We start from the raw sequence: 20,494 nt of genomic DNA, 5'->3' as shown, positions 1-20,494 counted from the left end.
CACTTGCTTAAATCCAGATATTTTATATTATTTTTAGCTATTGTAAGGGACATTGTTTCCCTAATATCTTTCTCCACCAGCTTTTTCATTTGTATAAAGGAGGGCTACTGATTTCTTTGAGTTAATTTTGTATCCAGCTACTTTGTTAAAGGTGTTTATTAGCTGGAGGTGTTCTCTGGTAGAATTTCGGGGTTTGCTATGTATACAATAATACCATCTGCAAATAGTGATGCCTTGACTTCTTCCTTTCCAATTTGTATTCCCTTGATCTCCCTTTGGTCTCTAATTGCTCTAGCTAATGGTTCTCTTTTTAAAGCCTGGGTCCTGGGGATTGAACTTGAGTTGTCAGGCTTCGTGACAACTGTCATAACCCACTAACCCCTCTCACTGGCCCTGTTAAATCATAGTCACATTCACTTCTTTGCCTGATTTAATACTGTAACAGGAGAATGTCATACCAAGAATCTCTTTTTTTTACTGGATATTTTATTTATTTACATTTCAAATGTTATCCCCTTTCTCGGTTTCCCCTCTGCAAATTCCCTGTCACATTCCCCATCCCCTGATTTGTGATGGTGCTCCCCCACCCACCCGCCCACTCCCACCTCACTGCCCTAGCATTTCTCTATGCTGGGGCATCAAGCCTTCACAGGATCAAAGGCCTCTCCTCCCATTGATGCCCCACAAGGCCATCCTCTGCTACTTATACAGCTGGAGCCATGCGTCCCTCCATGTGTACTCTTTGGTTGGTGATTTAGTCCTTGGGAGCCCTGGGGGGTCTGGTTGGTTAATATTGTTGTTCTTCCTATGGAGTTGAAAACCTCTTCAGCTGCAGGAATCTTTGAAATGTATTTTCTTTTGTATATGCTATAGAAAAAGTCTAATGACCACTGACTTATGGTACATACCAATTATTGTGTCGTAAGGTAATTAGTAAAAAGCAAGTACCAGAAGATCAGAAGTGGGTCTTCGATGATGGTGTACTTTTATAAATCAACTTGGAAGGTTGAGGCAAGAGGATCTCAAATTCTAGATCAAACTTGGCTTTATAGTAAGACCTTGCCTCAAACAAATATACAAACAAACATAAAAACAGCAGCAATAAAAGTAGTAGAAATACTTATCTTACACTATTATTATTTTAATAGTTTGGGTTCTTTTCTGCCTAATTGTCTTTTTTGGTATCTACCACTATTGCTCATTATTTAAGATATTATATATTTTACTTATTTACATAAAGTAGCACACAAATAATTTTGTGTTTTTCTTTGTAGGTTGTAACTTTCATGAAATCAGAGAGATATTTTTGCCTGTATTGTATATTGCTCCATTCAGAGGAACCTAGGCATGTTAACAGATTTGCAATATATATCTGAGTAGACAGATGTTTGTTGAACTGGAAAGATGACTGTGCTGATTTTGATGTCTATTACTGTACCCTAAGCTTAGGAAAACTAGGAAACAAGATAAAAAGTGCTTTTTTAAATCCTATAATGTAGCTAGTATTGTGCCACAGATTCTACAAGGTATCTCAAAATTCAGCAATATTTGATGTGTTTTTTGGTACTTCTACCTAGACCAACTACACGCATGCACCCATAGATATGTGATTTAGTACATGATAAATTTAGATTATCTATAGTGTTATGGTATTTTAATGTAATCATTTATGAATTTTAAAAGGTAAGTATTAATACATAGTATTCACATATATCAGCCATTTCAATCTTTTATGTGACTTAGTGCAATCTTTTATTGCACTATAGACAATGGAACTGGTGAAATAAACATTGCACAGGAAGTAGCTAAAGGTTAGTGGGATTTAGAAGAATTCAGCCAAGCTCTTAGGGAGCCAGTTGTTTTATGACCACAAGGGCATTGCTTAATGGTTTTTACCGCAGTTACAACACATATCTAAATGTTGTGCCAACTCATAATGCTTTGTACCATTGATTTTCATCTTTCTTCTTCTCTCATTTGCTGTGCTAAAGTTGTATTGGACTTTTGGTTTTCTATTAATTAAGTTCCTTTATATATACCTTAAAAATATAATGAACACACACACACACCTTCACAAATTCTACCCTTTACTGTGGCAGTGTTCATCTGTGTTATTTGCCATTAACCCTCTAATGTTCAAGAACATTACTGAAACATGGTATTAGGTCAATATTTGGCTTTGGCTTTTGAGACAGGATCTCATGTATTCCAGGCTGGCCTTCAACTTGCTATGTAGCCAAGGATGACACTGATCCTGCTGCCTGCACAGCCTACTGCTGGAATTAGAAGTACACATCACTATGCTGGGCTTTCCATGAGCCTGGGAATCAAACACAGAGCCTTGTGCATGCTAGGCAAACAGTCTACCAAGTTAACTACATCTCTCACCTTAAAGTAAATAACTAGTTAATGATTAAAGGTTTGTCAGAAAGAATACCAGATTTGGTATAAGAAAATCCATGTCAAGGTCTTGAAATGTAGTATTCTAAATCTTGATCTATGTGTTAGGAACACTGGTGTTGTATTAGTCAGCTTTCCTTCTCTGTGATGAAATACCTAAGAAAATCAGCTTAAAGGGGGAAGAACTTATTTTGGTTTCAGAAGCTTCAGTCCACAGTCACTTGACTGTTGTTTCTCTCCCTGTGGTAAGCCAGTGGATGTGCTGGAAGAATGCTGCACTCTTATGGCTGCCAGGAAGCAGACAACAACAAAGGGAACAGGGACAGAATGTGTTCTTTTAGGATATCCCTATTTCATGTTCTTTTGGGACCTATTTCATGCCACTGGTTTCAAGTTCTAAAGTTTTTGTTACCTATGGATAGTATCATTAACTGGTGACCAAGCCTTTAACACATGGCTTTTGTGGTTCATTTTTACATCCAGAGCATCACAACTGTCTCCTTGAAGATTAGCAAATCATAGTATTAGCATTTTCAGTATAAATGTGTTGAGACATTAACCCAATCCTGAAATGCTCTTACCTGTTAGCTATCTGAACATGAGGAATTCGATTTCTTCAAAATTTATCAATAAATATTTTTGTTTCTACTTTATAGGGTTGTTTTGGCCCTGATAGGATGGCCCAAGTGAAATTGCCTTAAAACAGTGCACATGTATGTAACATATACCAGCTAAACCTTTGTTATTTGAAAAGTAAAAAGAAAAATAAGAAGAGAGAGAGAGAAAGAAACTTCCAGAGTCCTAATAGAGTAAACCTTTCCAGGTGTGGTAATGCAGGCCTTTAGTTATACCAACCAGGGGGACAGGAGAATCTCTCTGAGTTCCAGACTAACCAGGGTTACATTGTTTAATCATGTCTCAAGACAAAGCAAGACAGGACAGGACAAGACCCAACCTTTCTCTTACAGAATAGCCCTCTGAAAATTGAAGATATGCATATAGCTTTAGGAGACGTCATAACAATTGAAAGATTCCAGGGACTATCTTATTTCTAACATGTGCTAAAAGGCCCCTTTGGCCTTCTAAACCTTAAATTAGAAGAGCTGTGAGATGTGGTAAAGAAATTAAACATTAGGACTATAAGCAGGGTGGACAGAGGTAAAGTGAATCAACATTCAGGGGAGGGCTGAGAAGTGAGCAGTCTGCCCAACCAGCAATAACATCCTTGTAGCTGAAAACTAATGAGAGTGTGGATATGAATGTCCACAAATTAAAATGTAGCCCGAAATGTCTTGAAACAAATAGCTAACTGTATTCGAATCTCAGAGGATTATTAAAAGAATAACTGCAAGGAATAAGAGACTGGGGGAAAGAGGGCAAGTATTTGCAGAAATGACAAAGGACACAGTTAAAGAATTGCCATCCCTAAGTTTAATAGTTATTGTAGTTGAAGAAAATCTTAAAAATCAAATTTTAATTTTCAAAATTCCACTTGTAAAATAAACATTATACTACCATCTGTCTTCAATTGTTATTATTAATTCTGAATGCATTGAACCATACTGACCATATGAAAAGAAAGCCAGAAAAACCAGATGGAACCAAAGCATTTGGGTAGTAGGTGCTTAAACCTAACACCTTCATGATCCTATTTACTGATTCCAAGAACTGTTATAGCTTTTTCATTTAAACTTTCCTCAAGGCGTATAATGCTGGAGATGCTTTGATAATCCCAATATGGTGGAATAAAGGTTTAAAAGGTTCAATGAGTTGCCTAAGATCAGATAGTAGTTGGCAAGCCAGGCATACATTCTAAAGACTGAACTGTGATTTCACCTTTTGTTAGAAGTCTTTATTAAATTGTATATTACCCATCATTTATTTATTCACTTACTTATTTTCTTTTTCATAACTTAGATCTTATTGGTTGACAATCAGTAGTACATAGACATTTCAGTTCTCATAGAATTCCTAAGATACATACAAAGATTCCAAAGATCCGTGCTCCTATTTAATTTATATATATATATATATAATAATATATATATATATATATAATTATTATTATTATTATTATTTTATGCATGTATTTTGCAATATGTATATCTGGTGCCTGTGAAAGTCAGAAGAGGGAATCAGATTCCCTGGGACTGGTATCCCTATTTGAAGAACAATTGCTCTTAACTGCCGAACCAACTCTCAAGCTCTTGTGTTTATTTTAAACAATTGCTACACTGATGTTCAAGTTTTAAATTTGTCCACAAATTTTCCTTAAGAGGATCTCACATGACTATCAAATGTTTATAATATTTTACTTTCACTAGTTGACTATTTTATGTCACACATCTCATATCCTCAAAGTTTCTTTCTTCCAGAGCATTATCAAACATGTTAGGAAAAGCGACCACCACAACCAGAATAACTTTTGTTGTTTGTTTGGAAATAATTTTACTAAAAATAGGTAATATAGACATAAATACATGACTGTGACTCCAAATTGTTATTTAGCATGCTTTTCCCTGAGGAATATAAAACTAGCCCCCCATCTATGGACTGGTTTGCTTGCTTAACAGCAAGACAATTACAACAGTCTCTCTGATTCAGTATCCTGCTATCTTCTGGTTATACCCAAAACTAAGCAATCAGTGAATGGCTTCACCTCTTAAATATTATTTACACTTTAAAAAATGGGATGAAATGGGATTTTCCTCCTTTTAAAAAATGCTGCTAGAGCTCCCAAGAAACTCACATTTACAAAATAGTTAATAAGACTATTCCTCTGGCTTGCTGAACCAGGAAGTCAGGGTGTACTGAGAGACATGACACATGATCAGTTGGACTTGGCTTCATTCTCTTCAGTTCTAGAGGCTAGACTCTGGCTTTCAGTGTCTCCCTTTTCTACAGGTAAATCTTTAGTTTCTTGGTTAGCCACTCCAGCCTGTTTGCTTTTTGCTACCCTTTCCTCTTTTGTTTGTACTTTTTATCTGATGTCTTACTCTTACTATGCCATAAGATCATGTTAACTATCCTGGTACAGTGAATTCTTTGCTTAATATCATACAATGAGTAGCTAAAATGATCAGTTTTGAGCTTATCATTTTCATTTAGGTATTTGTAGAATATTTTCCAATGCTGCCCTTGGCAAGAGTGCCTTGGCTTGACATCCTTGAAGTGTATATGTATGTGTGGGGGGTGGCACTTAGGCTCCTTCTTGTCTCTCCCAAGGTGAACTTTCCTATGGTCATTATGGGGTTAGTGAGGCCACCTAGATGACTGAAGAGCTACATAGAACAGGATTAGAGTTGTAACTGTTCTTCAGTTTTCTACCCCCTAATACTACACTGGCTTGTTACCCCGGTCTTGGCAAAAGTGGCCCTGTCATTATTTATAAGGCAGTGCTTTCCTGTAATCATTACTTTATGCAAACATCTATCTATCGATCAACAAATACACACACACAAACATACACATATCATAATGTTGCTATCTTACTCTATTTTAAACATTATATTACTATAGTTTTAAAAACTACAATAAAACATTATACTATTATGTTTATTATTATAATATAACATTATATTATTATAGTTTTAAAAACTACAATAAAAATTCAGATATTTAAAAGTAAGCAGAAAATATAGTATAGTTCTCACTGTCTGTCTAAAATTAGAGAAAATATGAGATAAGATATATAATTGTTTTACCAAATTGAGGATATTTTAACTCACTAGACTATAAAAAAGTCTAACAATTTGACTGATATTATTATGACCTGATTATTTAATTGGTATTCAAACTATTATTTACTGTAATAAAATGTTATTTGGTATTTAGTTAATTAAAGAGCACATCCCAGATACTGATGTAATGTTGATCTGACTACACACACACACACACACACACACACACACACACACACATACACACATACATTAGCTTACCTAAAGTACTATGTGGGACATGACATTTCTGTCAAGTTATCATTTTTAAATTATAGTAATCTACCAAAGCAATGAAATTTAATCATTTACAACACAAGTGTAAAGGGAGTAAAAGCTGAGGTAAAAACGTAATCTAGTTAAAAGACTATTGACTGCATGCAGATAGATGAATTTTGAAAAACTTAACATTGGGCACTGGGTAGATGGCTCAGCAGTTAAAGGCAATTTCTGTTCTTGCAGAGGATCCAAGTTCAGTTCCAAACCATCTGAAATGCCAGCTTTAGGGGATTCAATGCCCACTTTTGGTCTTCTTGGGCACCAGATGTACATGTGATACACAGACACATATAGGGAAATCATCCATACACATATAAAAAAATCTAAAAAATAGTCAATAAAATCTTAACAACCCTTAAACATGATTAATATGGCATATAGATTTGCTAGTGTTAGGGGAAACTAAGGCAAATGTTATGTGTCCTGAACATAATTGTCAAGCAAGCATACTCTAAATCTGTTTGCATAAGGCATTAGATCTGTCATTGGGAATAATATTTTATACTGTAGGGAACCCCATTCATGAATAGTAGAAACATTACTTTGTGAGAATTAGTCTGATATGCACGATAAAGTAAGTATATGTATGTATCTAATAGGGACAAAACTTCATACAATGAGTTCAAAGAAATGATTACATCTTGATTAAATAATGACAGAAGGTGTCACTACCTATATTCAAGAATGATTGGATTTTTATAGAGTAGACAATTCATATAAAATAGAGTTAAAACTGTTCAAAGCGTATTTAATGGATGACTGGAGGCTGTTTTGACAGGATTATATTATTATAGAGAGAGTTTCACATGTATCTCTGGTATGTAAGCCATACTGGCCCCAAACTCACAGAGATCCACGTGCCTCTGCTTCCAGAGTGCTGGGATTAAAGGCATATACCACCACTTCTGGTTGATACATTACCTTTCAGGAAGGCAGTGGGTCTCAATTTTCTTAATGTTGCAGTCTTTTAATACAGTTCCTCATGTTGTGATGACGCCCAGCCATAAAATTATTTCATTGCTTCTTTATAACTATGACTTTGCTACTGTTAGGAATTATAATGTATATAATTATAATTATAATGTATAATCTGATGTGCAAGATATCTGATATGCGACCCCCAAGGAGTCATTAACCACAGTGTTATAGAGGTTATTTAGTGCTAGGTTAGATAAATACATGGAAGACTGATTATTTTTACTTTATTTTGTTTTGTTTTATTTTATTTTATTTCATTTGAGACAGGGTCTCACTATGTAACTCTTAACTGCCTTGAAACTCACTGTGTAACCCAGGCTGGCCTTAAAGTCAGAGATCTTACTTCCTTTTCTGGGATTAAAAGTATGCCATCACACCCAGCCCTATTTATATTTATTTCTTAGTATTTGGCCAAAAGGAAATTTATCAGTTGTTTTTGAGTATATTATATTATGTAGGAAATACTATTAAGTTTTTCCAGAGAGAATTTTTTATTATAAAAAGATATTAATGTATTTTGTATGGTTAACAAAAAGTATAATGAATTGACACAGTATCATATATAATTATATATTATTATTTTTATGTTTACATGACACATTTTAATGATTGCTTAAATAATTAAAAATTAAATGAAATAAAATTAATAGTTAAATAATTCACAATTATCCGGTGCTTTAAACAAGACATAATTTTTAAAATTTATTTATTTATTTTCATCCTAAGTGCTGTCCCCCCTGGTCCTCATTGAGACCCTCCCGTAACCTACTTCACCTTCTCCTCTGAGAGGGTGGCCCCCACTCGGATGTCTCCTCACCTTGGTGTATTACAACTCTGCCAGATTAGCACATCCTCTCCCACTGAGGCCAGACAAGGCAGCCCTGTTGGGGTACAGATACCACAGTCAGGCTAAAGCTTTAGGGAGAGCCTCTGCTCTACTTGTTCGGGGAGACTGGGCTGTATGTCTGCTATTTAATTTTAAGATAGAGACCTGTCTGAGAAACAAGATTGAGTAGTCCTCATGTTTAGAGAAGAATAAACGTTTAGGTTCCCCCCAAGACCCCCCTTCTCAAATGAAAGGAGACAAGAGTTGAAGGAACATGTTACATCTCGGCAACAGAAGCAGCAGCAAGAGATAACCTGAAGTAGAGACCTTGTCTTGTGATGTGCATAGTAGGCTATGAAGCCTGTATGTTTAAAGAAATCATTTTGTTTAAAACAAGAGTCTGAGTTTTTGTGGTTTGCCTCTAGAGGAGGTAGCTGAAGGGCAGGTATTGACTTTTGCTTCCTTGGTTTCATCTTCTCTAGATGACTCTTCTTACCATGCTGACCTCTGGAAAATCCTAGCCATGTCCCATAGTCCTTTCTTTCCTTTGTGGTTCCCACTAACAACAGAAATAGGCTTGTTTATTTCTAAAGAGATTGATTATATAATAAAGAAAAAAGCAAGGAATAAAAAAAAAAAAATAAAATCAAGAAGTCCTGCCAGATTTCTTTAGCATCTTTGAAATATCATTGTCACCAGTCAAACTATCCCTACCCCTTAACTTTCCTTTCCCCATAGTTGCCAATGGTTGCCTCTTAAAATCCAACTTGAGCTACTCCACCACCACCCTGCTTAACTCTTTTAAGTCATCATTTGTACAACAATGGATTACCCTTCACTGTACTGGCTTTTTCTTAAAGCCTTCCCAGAATAATTTCACTTGAAAGGTCAAGAGGCAACTGGGGCTTCAAACTCCGTTTCTGATGACAACATATACAGATGACTTCATGGAGAAATTCCAATGAGTGTGGCAATAGTTCTTACCATAATTTAACTTAAAGAGTTAACCTTTTATTAACTAGTGTTTTTCATAAAGTTTGTTATGCTTTTGATGGGCATATATTATAGTGGATCTTATTATGACAATTTGATAGATATGTATAATGCATTTTGATTATATCACCCTTCATTACCCTCTCATTCATCTCCCACTTTCTTAGTCCCCTTCTTCTGAACTATTAATCATTCATTCATTCATTTTTTTCTGTTTTATATTTGCTTGTTCTTGTAACAAGCTTACAAGTCTTGACCCTTCCCTTTATAAGATTATTTTGAAGGACCTCAACTTATTTCAAAAGAAAATGAAATGATAAGAAATGCTTTAAAGAATTAAACTCTGAAAAATGTTGCTCATAATAAATTTCCACATAAGTTGTACTTTTGCTACATTTCTCATTATTCAATTTTAAAATTTTATATTTATTTTGTGTGCATTTGTGTATGTGTTCCATGTGCCTGTGGAAGTCAGAAGAGGGAGTCTGATCTGGAGCTAGAATTAAGGATGGTTGTGACCGACTATGTGGGTTCTGAGTATCGAATCTAGGTCCTCTGTAAGAGCAATAATTGCTCTTAACCATTGAGCCATCTGTCCAGCCCATCATTATCATTTTTAAGTATCTGTAAAGTTTGTCGATAAGGAAACTTGTATAGGTTTATGTCACTATTTCAGATATTTATTTTATCAAAGAGCCTTCCTTGCTTTGGAATGACATAGTTTTTAATACCCTACAGGATATCCAGAGTATACTTAAATGCATGTGTGTGTGTGACTATATATAATTTGAGAAACCCATGTGTAGGACATTCCCCCCTTTTGGGAAGAATTTGAAATTTTAAAAAAATGGTTTATTTGGTGCCATATAACTAGTTATGAAGTTTCAGTCTGGCATTTATTTATTGATTTCCCCTACTGAACTTCAAGTAATGTTTCTAATGGACTGATAGATCATATTTTTTAACACACACACACACACACACACACACACACACACACACACACACACCTATGTCCAGCTGCTAAGCTACACATTGAGAGCTTGACAAGTGACTGGTAAATAATACCTTACAGTTTGAGTGTTGAATAAACTAAAGCATTAATCATATGCATTGGCTTCTGCATTTGTTATATGTTTATGCTTTTTTTTTTCACCTATAAAACAGAATTTCTGTTCTGTTGTGTATATCTTTCTTCCATTACCACTGAAATTTGTGTGCTTTCTGTAATTCTCTTATGTTATTGCCAGGAATCCATGGTCTTTGATTCATGATGTTTATTTGAAATAACTATGTGCTGCTTTTCCTTAAGGATAATTTGATTAGGGGAACTGCTGTTTGACACCATTCAGAAAAATGTTACACTGTAAAGGGTATTGTACTTGTCACGATGATAATGTAGGGGAGGCAGTGACAGGAAAGCTAATAACATGACAGCCTGATTATTAATGTTGAGTCTTTGGTGTTTTTGCCTGTCATCTTTCGTCAATATGACTATCCTCCTAAAAGTTAAGCATGTGACCAAATTGATGAGCTTTATTTATTTGGCAGGAGCAAAAACTATTACCAGATAAAGAAGATCAGAGTAAGTTGATATAGACAGCCTGTGCTTTCCAGAATACTGTTTCTGCCCTTTGAGGTTAGCTATCTGTGGTTGAGAACACAGTTTTGTTAGGGAGCAAGATTAGAATGCATTGAAATGAAATGCTCACACTGACTACATCAGCTGTAATGGGGCTTATCTGATGTTGTGACTCAGCTTCTGTGAATCTGATTGTGTATGTGCTCTGTTTTGTACAGAGAATCATCATTCAAGACCTGTCAGAAGCTACAAGAAAAGAATGGGGAGGGGTAAGTCTTTCTTCCCGTTTAAAATTATTTAGATTCTCTTAATAATAATCTAATGTAACAGAGAAATTGAGTCTAGAACTATGCTTGTAGGAGCTTAAATTGTGTTTTTACTTGGTGAGAGAAAAATTTGTCTGCTTCAACACTGTAGAAAAAGACCAATGCACTATGTGTTACTCACTGGTTCTTTTTTTAAAATTCTTTTATTAATCATTTTATTCATTTACATTTTAAATAGTATCCTCCTTCCCAGATACCCATCCACAGCCCCCATATCCCCGTCCCCTCTCTCCTTTGCCTCTATAAGGGTGTTCTTCCACCCATTCACCCACTCCTGCCTCACTCCTCTAGCATCCTCCTATGCTGAGGCATCAAACATCTCTCCCCTCCCACTGATATCAGATAAGGCAATCCTCTGCTACATATGTATCTGGCATGCTGGCTCCCTCCATGTATACTCTTTGGTTAGTGGTTTAGTTCCTGGGAGCTCTGGGGGGTCCAGTTGGTTGATAGTGTTCTTCATATGGGGTTGCAATCCCCTTCAGCTCCTTTGGTCCTTCCCGTAGCTCTTCGCTTGGGGTTCTCGGGCTCAGTCTGATGGTTCTTTTATTTATTTTGGTTTTGTTGTTGGTGGTGGTGGTGGTAGAGGTGGCATAGGCATTGGAAGTGATGGTGGAGGTGATGCTAGTGGTATTGGAGGTGGTAGTGGTGGTGGTTTGTGTGTATGTATGTGTGTATGTGCTCACGCATGTATGTGTGTGTGTGTAATCAAATTTGATATTATATAAATCTGCCCAAATTCCAACTTCCTTATAACTCTTGCCAAAATTACCCATATGCCTTGATCATATATAAGTTTTGTTAATAGTAATACAAATGAGATGGCTCAGTCATTAAGAACACTTACTCTTCTTCTAGAGCACCTGGTTTTGGTTCTCTGTATCTACATCAACTACCTTACAACTGACTTAACTGGAGTTTTAGGTGTTCCAACACCCTGTGGCCTCTGTAGGCATGTATGTATACATTGTACACACAAACTCATTCAGGTACACATGTATTGACATACATAAAAAAATAACTTACAAAAACCTTTTTAAAAAATTAAAAAAAAACAAGTATAGTAATACAAATCAAAAGGTCCTATTTTGTAGCCAGTTTTTAAATAATGTTTAAATGTGTTCTTTATGCTTATTTTTGGTTTTTAATACAGGTATTGAACAATAGAGATACTTAAGTTCATTTTTTTTACTAATTTGGGCCATCTGTCACAATGACTATAAATAATTCTAATTCATATAAATCATAAAAGCAATGTGCTTTAAAGGGTATTAAGAAAAAATGCTGTGTGGAGTACTTTAAGAGTCATATGAATTCAAAGTTTAAAGGCCTGAATTCAAATTCCATGGCCACTACTGCAGCTAAATCTCAAAGCTTTCCTAAATGGAATTTTTTTCATCGTTGAGGTAGAATTAATGCATCCTGTACTTCCAGCTTCAGGAGGATGTGGTTAGCATAATGTGATTAATATATGTGAGTGTTTAGTGCTATAATGTCTAATACCATAGAGTAATGGAATCAGCTTATTGTTACCTTTATTGAATAAGTATATCTTTGTAATTTTAATGGTCAAAATAATGTTATTTGTTCAGATTCTTTTGAAAGCAACAGAGCTTGAGGTGGGGTCTGAAACTCACTAAGAGCTCTGCCTTAGTTTGCTTGTCTCACCATCATATGTATTTTTACAGGCAGCCTCTGCATCACAGCTCACTCCTAGGAATTCTTTCTTCACTCTGTTGCTCGTGTGTGCTCCAGAGCTTCCTTTGGAAGCTTATGTGTTTTAGAAATTCAGGTTCTTTCCAAACAGTCTCCAACTATTTCCAATTTTTTTAAATGAGTAATAATTTTAAATACAATAAGACACATTTTAGGATTAATTCATACTTACTGTGTCCTAAAATCAGCTGCAAATCGAAGCTTACAGAGTATCTCATTGCTTGGTCCTCATTCAATCCACAAAGCTATAGGGAGAGTTGGAGAATTCCCTGGCTGTTGGCATCTATTATCACCATGTGGAAAATTGCTGCACGAAGTCAAGGGACCTATTCTTTTCTTGTTTTTTCCTTTATTTTCAGACTGATCATCAGTCACCAACAAAGGGGCTTCCTTTAAAAGATGCTAGAACAAATAGTGATTCAAGCTCAGGCAAATAGTAGAACAGAACATAGTGATGTAATGTATTCTGTAAAGATGGGCGTATTTCCAACCTGGATATTGAAAAAGGAAGTGCGTCACATAATGCTGTTTTTATAAACACAGGAAGCTTTCGATAGCTGTTTTTTGACTGCTGGTGGTAACCATCATGAAAATATTCTTGTAGATGTCAAAGAGACACCATCGTCATTCGTCAAGCTTTGTTTAGGTTTGCTTGGTTATATTGGTTAATTGCTGCTACTTTTAGTGGAGAAAACAAAATGTTACTATGTATGTTCATGACTTTCTTTTTTGGTGCTGTATAATGAATTGTGCTGCATTTGGTAAACATTCTTACAAATAACTCAATATGTTATACAACAAGACATGACTGAAAAGATGACACCAGGCTTGTATAAAAAAAGTTAAATTAATTTTTTTTTACTATTCTTTAATAAGAACAAATTGATGCTTCATAAATATATATGGAACTTTTCCTTTTTTCATGAGACATGAAAGATCATGTTTAAATCATTGAAAAAAAGGAACAAGAACTATGTAGTTTAGTTGCTAGAGTTTTATCTAGCATGTACAAAGCCCTGGATTTAGTCCCTAGCATTGCCTAAACAGTTAGTTTTCCTAGCTCTTGGGAGATGAAGGTTATGAGACCAGGAATTCAGATCAACCTTGAATATATATCATGTCTGAAGCCACCTTGTAATTCATGAGACCACATCACAATGAAATGAGAGGGCAGGTAAAGACATGTATATTTTGTTTTTTATTTGACTATAATCAGTGTTTACTGTGTTTCGTTGTTTGTTTATTTTGGTTTTGGTTTTTCGAGACAGGGTTTCTCTGAGTAACCCTGGCTGTCCTGGAACTCACTCTGTAGACCAGGCTGGCCTCAAACTCAGAAATCCGCCTGCCTCTGCCTCCCAAGTGCTGGGATTAAAGGCATGCACCACCACTGTCTGGCTCAGTGTTTACTGTGTAGTATTGAAATCACTTTTATTATTTATGAAGTAGTTGATCATGGCTTACTATTTGGACTCAAGAATTTGTAGTTACTTTTATATTAATAAGTACTTGCAGTACTTTGTAATTCACAGATGTTTCCTCTAACATTGATCTTATCTTAGTCATAAGAAATTCTTTACTATAAAATAAGGATAATCATTTCTATTTATATATTTATATATACACTGAAATTGATTTAGAAAAAAAATCATTTGTAATGAATAGCCTATAAATAGTCTTTAAATTAGAAGGCCAAAATGCAAAACTAGGTCTTATATCATTGTAAGTTTTCATTTCTTCTAGTAAACTCTGAATATCATAATAATTAATAACGTGAAGTTGATCACATCATAGGAGCCCTCTGTTGCTGAGAAAAGTATGGGGTGATTATTTATTTTTGAGATTTATAGTGGCATTCTAATATTATGGTGGAATAGACAGGTATTCAAAGTGAAATAGTTTAGTATCCACTAACATTTCTGGTGACAGCTAAAACACACATGTATTTCAAGTAGCAAAGTACCACATATATAAAAATCCTTTAATCAGCAATGATCTGGGCCTGCAGGAATTAAAAAGCCAGCAGCACAGTTTGGCAAAGAACACAGTTTACTTCACAAGGTTTGCTCTGAACATTCTATAAGGGAAGGTGCCTTAAAGAAGAGGCTGGGCATTATTTACTTGTCCTATGTGAAAGCTTCCCTTTTATACTAAAGACCTTTTATCTTTGTGCTTTTCTTGAAACAAAGACTACAATGAGTCGTGCAACCCAGAATTTTATAACATGCAATAATGAAATGCTGGTTTGAAAAAGAACAGTGTATGATTATATGTAAACATCTAATAAAAGTTAGCATTTTCATAAAGAAGTGAATAGGAAGACTACATTTTTAGGTGCAATTTAACATTTATTTTTAATTTTTCCCCAAATAATTAGTACATTTCAAAAATAAAATATTTTTTTATAAAACACATTACTGTTAATAATGTCTTCATCCACAAAACAAATAGATTTTTACTGTGATTTTTTTATAATCTACATTCTGATTTTTAAAAATATATCTATCCATATGATTTTTTTCTGTGCCAAAACTCATTGCATTTTAAGTGCTTTTGTGTTATCAACATTACTCGTGGCTAATTTCCATTTTCACCTTAAGACCAGAGATGCTGAGGAAGCTCACTATGATGTTTAAATATAGTAAACTATCCTTTACAAGATAGGAACTATGGCCATGTATCTTTAAACACATTGCTCTTTGGCTTTTCTGTACAGAAAGTAACATACTTGGAATATTCAGCAGGTATTATTTGGGAATAGTAAAACAAAAACAAGTGTGAAGGTAATTTAACTTTTTCCTTTTCCAGTATTGAGATTTTGGAACTCATTCAACTGCTCAGGCAAGAAACAGAGTTCAAAGTTTAGAAGAGTGTCTTAGATCTATAAAATCTGAGTGTGAAAAGTCATTTTCTATTTTTATGTTCCATACATAATGGTACCTTGCTGTTCTTCTGTGAATGAATATAGAATAGCCATGTCGACTGAGATATTCCTTGGGCTGGGCATGATGGCACAGTCCTGTAAACCAGGTACTCCAAAGGTGGAGGAGAAAAGATTAGTAGCTCAAGGTCATCTTCACAGTTGAAGGCCAGCTATTCCTCTATGTGAAAAAAATATTCAAAAAACAAAACAAACAAAAAGCAAATAAAAACCCCCAATGATGGCAATAATGGTAATTAAGAACTCCTGAAAAAGGTTTTTAAAAAATTAAAAGAACCACTGTGCAAATGTCTCAAAAAAAGGTTTTAATTAAAAGAAGAAAAACTGATTTAGAAAATGGGCCTCAGGATTCAGTAAATGTTTGTAGCTCATAGATTCTTTGTAGTCTCTATTGTTGCTATTTAAAGGTTATTTTCCCCAACTATACAAGAAAAATTTTATAACGGTAATACAAATGTGCTTGGGGCTGACAGCTACCATTATATCTTCCTGATAAGTGTTTTCCAAGAGGAAAATAGGGGAGGCTGTTTAATGGATATGCTACTTCTTAAAACCCATTAAAGAGAGCTCTGGTCATTGATGTGGCCTTTTTTGCCTTTTGTGTAGATTTGAGAATATAACACTTGGTGTGTAAGTTGTATTTCTAAATTATGTTTTTATTACATAAATTTATCTTTAGTTAATTTTTGCACATGCACACAATGCATACTGACCACTCTAACCTCCCATCTCCTCACTGCCTCCATTAATTCACATCCTGCCTATGAATCTCAGTCTAATGTTTGTATCAATTCATTTTGTTTTGTTACCCACTGAGATTAACCAGGGTATCTGTGTGATCATGGGTTTGGAGCTAATGGCTGGAGTTTGGTGGGCTCAGCAATAGGCACACAGCTAAAAACAGTGGTTCTCCTTTCCTAGAATCTATCAGTAGCCAATAGATCAGAGGGAAGTTAGGCCCCATGATTCTCACTCCCCTTTCCTTCACTGATTGTTTATAACAGTGATTTTGAGGGCCTGGGTCAGGTACCTATAGTTGTTGTGAGTTACTGATTGCATTAGCTGTGTCGAGTCCAGAGACTGATATTCACAGCTTTGCACCATATATTCTGCCTAATTCCTTGCACAATATTTTATTAGCTGTAGAGGGGGTTGTTTAGGGCTAGACCCACAACCCTTACTTATTTTTCTACATTTTGTGCTGCCATGAGGCTCTGCATTTACCAGCATTCACTGTCAGGAAAGGCTGCTTTAATTAAGATTAGGAGTAGCTTTTGTATGATTATAGCTATTTAACAATATATGAGTTTTAAATCACTTCTTAATTTCAAAATAATTGACCTTTTTAAATCGAGTCAAAAGTGACACAATATAGATGTGGCCATTTTAAAGTATGTAGGTCAGTTGTGTTTATTACATCTATAGTACTGTGCAGCCATCTATTTCCAAATCATCTTCATCAGTCACAAAGTAGACCCTCACCCAGTAATCTGTACCTTTGTGTTTCCTCCACCTTGACGGCCCTGGGCGATTATATTCTGGGCTCTGTCTCTACAGAGTCAGCTAGTCTAGATATTTCATATAAATGGAATCAGGTAGTGTATGGCTTGAAGTTCCCTAATGATATATATTATAGAGCAGCAGTTCTCAATGTGTGAGTTGTGACCCCTTTGGGGTTACACAACCCTTCCACAGGGTTTGCCTAAGACAATCAGAAAATGTTATTTACATTATGATTCATAACAGTGGCAAATTACAGTTATGAAGTAGCAATAAAAATAATTTTATGGTTAAGGGTAACCACACATGAAACACTCTGAACAGTCATAGCATTAAGAAGGTTGAGAACCACTTGATTGTTTCATAGATTTATTTGACATCTATATACTTATCTTTGCTGAGGTATTGCTAAGGTCTTTGGCACATTTGTTAATCCATCTGTTTTTTATTCTTGATTTTTAAGATTTGTTTATCCGTTTAATGAAAACATTTTTTTTCTTTTGAATATTTGACTCACAGTATGTAGCCAGGACTAACCTTGAACTTAACAGTCCCCCTGCTTTTGTTTTATGGATCTGTCTTTTATCACATGTAATTTGTAAAACTTTTACTCATCCTGTGGTTTGTCTTTCATTCTTATGATATGATTGTGTTTCTTATGAGTTAAAGAGAGAGTAGTAGATGGTTCTATAATCCAGACATGTTCTAACCCTATAATCAAACGTCTGAGTTTTTGGTTTAGTCACTTATCCTGTACATTTCCATTTCCTAGTCAGTTAGATGAAAGGATTGAGATGGATCAGTGGTTTCTATTATATTCAGTGAAGCATTCCGTTTTCTAAAGGTGCCCCTAAGGGAAGGGAAAAAAGGAAGGGCTTCAGACAAAAGAACTCTAGTTTTTTTCTGTCTTTATTTCGCCCTATAGTTTTGATTTGAAGAGGATTCTTGACTAGTTAACTTAACATGAATCTCAAAACATACTTTTCATATTTCAGATTGTGTGATTCATGAACACTAGATTGAATCTACTAAAGTCATTTCAGTGTACAGAGGGAAAAAAACGTATCCACAATTCTGTTGATCAATTTGGCTTTAACAATCAATAGGTAATTTCTTAATAGAAATTTTTAGTATCCATTTTTAAAGGTTTATGAGATATGGGCCTCTCCAGTAGCTACTAACCAGGTCCTAACTTAAGGTCTTAGACCATATTTTTCTACATTTAGACTTTTAACAGTAAGTAGACACATATACAGACTGGAGAGATGGCTCAGCAGTTAAAAGCACTGACTGGTCTTCCAGAGGACCAGGATTCGATTCCCAGCACCTATGTGGTGGCTCAAAACCAGTAACTCTAGTTTCATGGAATCTGAATCCTCTTCTATCATCTTTGGGCACTAGGTGTACATGTGGTGCAGGACATATATGCAGGCAAGAATACATGTATGTAGAAAATAAAAAATAAATCTTTTATTTCTTAAAACAGAAGGCATATACCTGTTATATGTTCTATTCTGTAAATTCCATGAAACCTCATTTTTTTTACCCTTTTGGATAGCATCACAGTCTTAAATTAATAAAACCTTTTATCTGAAACCCGTGACAGAATTCTAGCTCTGATATTCATCTAAACCCTCTAGTTTCTTGAAAATGACCAGCTGTACTCAAGTCACCAGCTGCACACAGGGCCTTGTAAACTCAATACTGATCAACTTCCCTAAGGGTACAAACTAAAAATACTGTGTTCAAGCCAAACTTTAAATACATCATTTTTAGAGCAAATTAACATTTAAGAGCTAATTTTACCACTGAAGGCATCCCTGAAATCCATGTTCTAACAAAATAAGAACATACTCATTATTGAAACTCCATTTTCCTGATCTGTTAGACTCCATTTATAGGCTAGAGAAAACAGTAGCTGAAAGTTTTTGTGGTAGGTATGAAATGTGACATTTTCATTAAATGTATTAGGTGTCTTACTAGGACAGTTATCCATTCTGAGAATCTAGACTGTAGCTGTCCCATAGAATATATATTATACTGTCTATGTTGATTGAAAATAGAACAATCACTATAGCATAAATTACATGTTCAGAACTGTCGCTCAGATTTAATGAGTTATATATGACTGCCTTTTGTCCCATTATAAGTAGTTCTTCCATTTGAGACAGAAAAATAATCAATGTATACAAGACTCATAAATCCCAAAAGAAGTTCTGGTGGTTTGAATATGCTTGGCCTATGGAAAGTGCTATTATTAGGAGGTGTGTCCTTGTCTGCCTAGGTGTGGCCTTGTTGAAGGAAGTGTATCATTGTGGGAATGGGCTTTGAAGCTCCTCCCAGTGCAGAAGAGACCTTCCTCCTAGTTCTGTGAGACAGCCTGTTTCTGGCTTCCTTTGGATGAAGACTCTCAGCTCCTCCAGTCCTATGCCTGCCTGGATGTTACCATGCCTCCTGCCATGATGATAATGGACTGGACCTCAGAACCATTAAGTCAGGCCCAATTAAATATTGTTCTTTATAAGAGTTGCCTTGGTCATGGTTTCTCTTTACAGTAGAGGAAACCCTAATTGTGGTAGTCTGTGTAAGCACTAACACTACTTATATAATGATACAGTTGAGACATTAGTGAGACATTAGTTACAGGAGAAATAGCCATCATGGGATATAGTCCTATTTTGATGACTCCATTTCACTCTGTATTTTTTATGCCCAGTTAGAACACTGCACCGTTAAATTTGATTTCTTTAGGCAAATCATTGTCCCTAGTATAGAAATATAATATGCTAACATACCATACTTTAAATGAATTGATGTAATTGCTAAAACTTTAACAGAATTGTTAGTGGTAGTACCATCTGCCATTTGATGAGGAATTGCTTTGGTAAAAGGTTACATATTTTAACACTCCTTCAAAGAAAAATCAACTATTTACTTTCCTTTGGGGGAGACTATTAGATAATTTCTTTGTATCTCATTTTTCTTTTTGCAGCGTAAAACCTTTAGACTAGAGATCTCTGGATTTAAGACCTAAAATTTAGCTTTTATGAAAACCGTATCAAAGGAGTTAGTGTAACTGCAGAGAACCATGTTTACTTTACTTTTAAAGCATATCAACTTTATAGATATCCATTAACTCTTTTGTCTTCTCTGTTCTACAAATCCATTCCTGGAATATTCTCCAGACTTATCCCAGGAAATTTGCCTGTCATCTGGAATTTTATTGTATGCCTCCTG

The 20,494-nt window shown here is 35.2% G+C and overlaps 1 protein-coding gene across 2 annotated transcripts in view; it reads left to right on the top strand.

Annotated features, from left to right (window-relative positions):
* Prrg1 (proline rich and Gla domain 1) overlaps positions 1-20,494 on the top strand; it is a 99,153-nt gene that overhangs the window by 42,059 nt on the left and 36,600 nt on the right. For both annotated transcript variants that reach the window (XM_034484713.2, XM_076919107.1), the window contains exon 2: positions 10,996-11,046. In XM_034484713.2, the coding sequence (XP_034340604.1) occupies positions 11,037-11,046 (10 nt within the window). In that variant the 5' untranslated portion in view covers positions 10,996-11,036. The remainder of the gene's footprint in view (positions 1-10,995; positions 11,047-20,494) is intronic.

Source organism: Arvicanthis niloticus, chromosome X, assembly GCF_011762505.2.
Source record: "Arvicanthis niloticus isolate mArvNil1 chromosome X, mArvNil1.pat.X, whole genome shotgun sequence".
Lineage (NCBI taxonomy): Eukaryota > Metazoa > Chordata > Mammalia > Rodentia > Muridae > Arvicanthis > Arvicanthis niloticus.
Note: the sequence above shows the minus strand (reverse complement) of the source record. Positions and strands in the feature narration are given on the sequence as shown.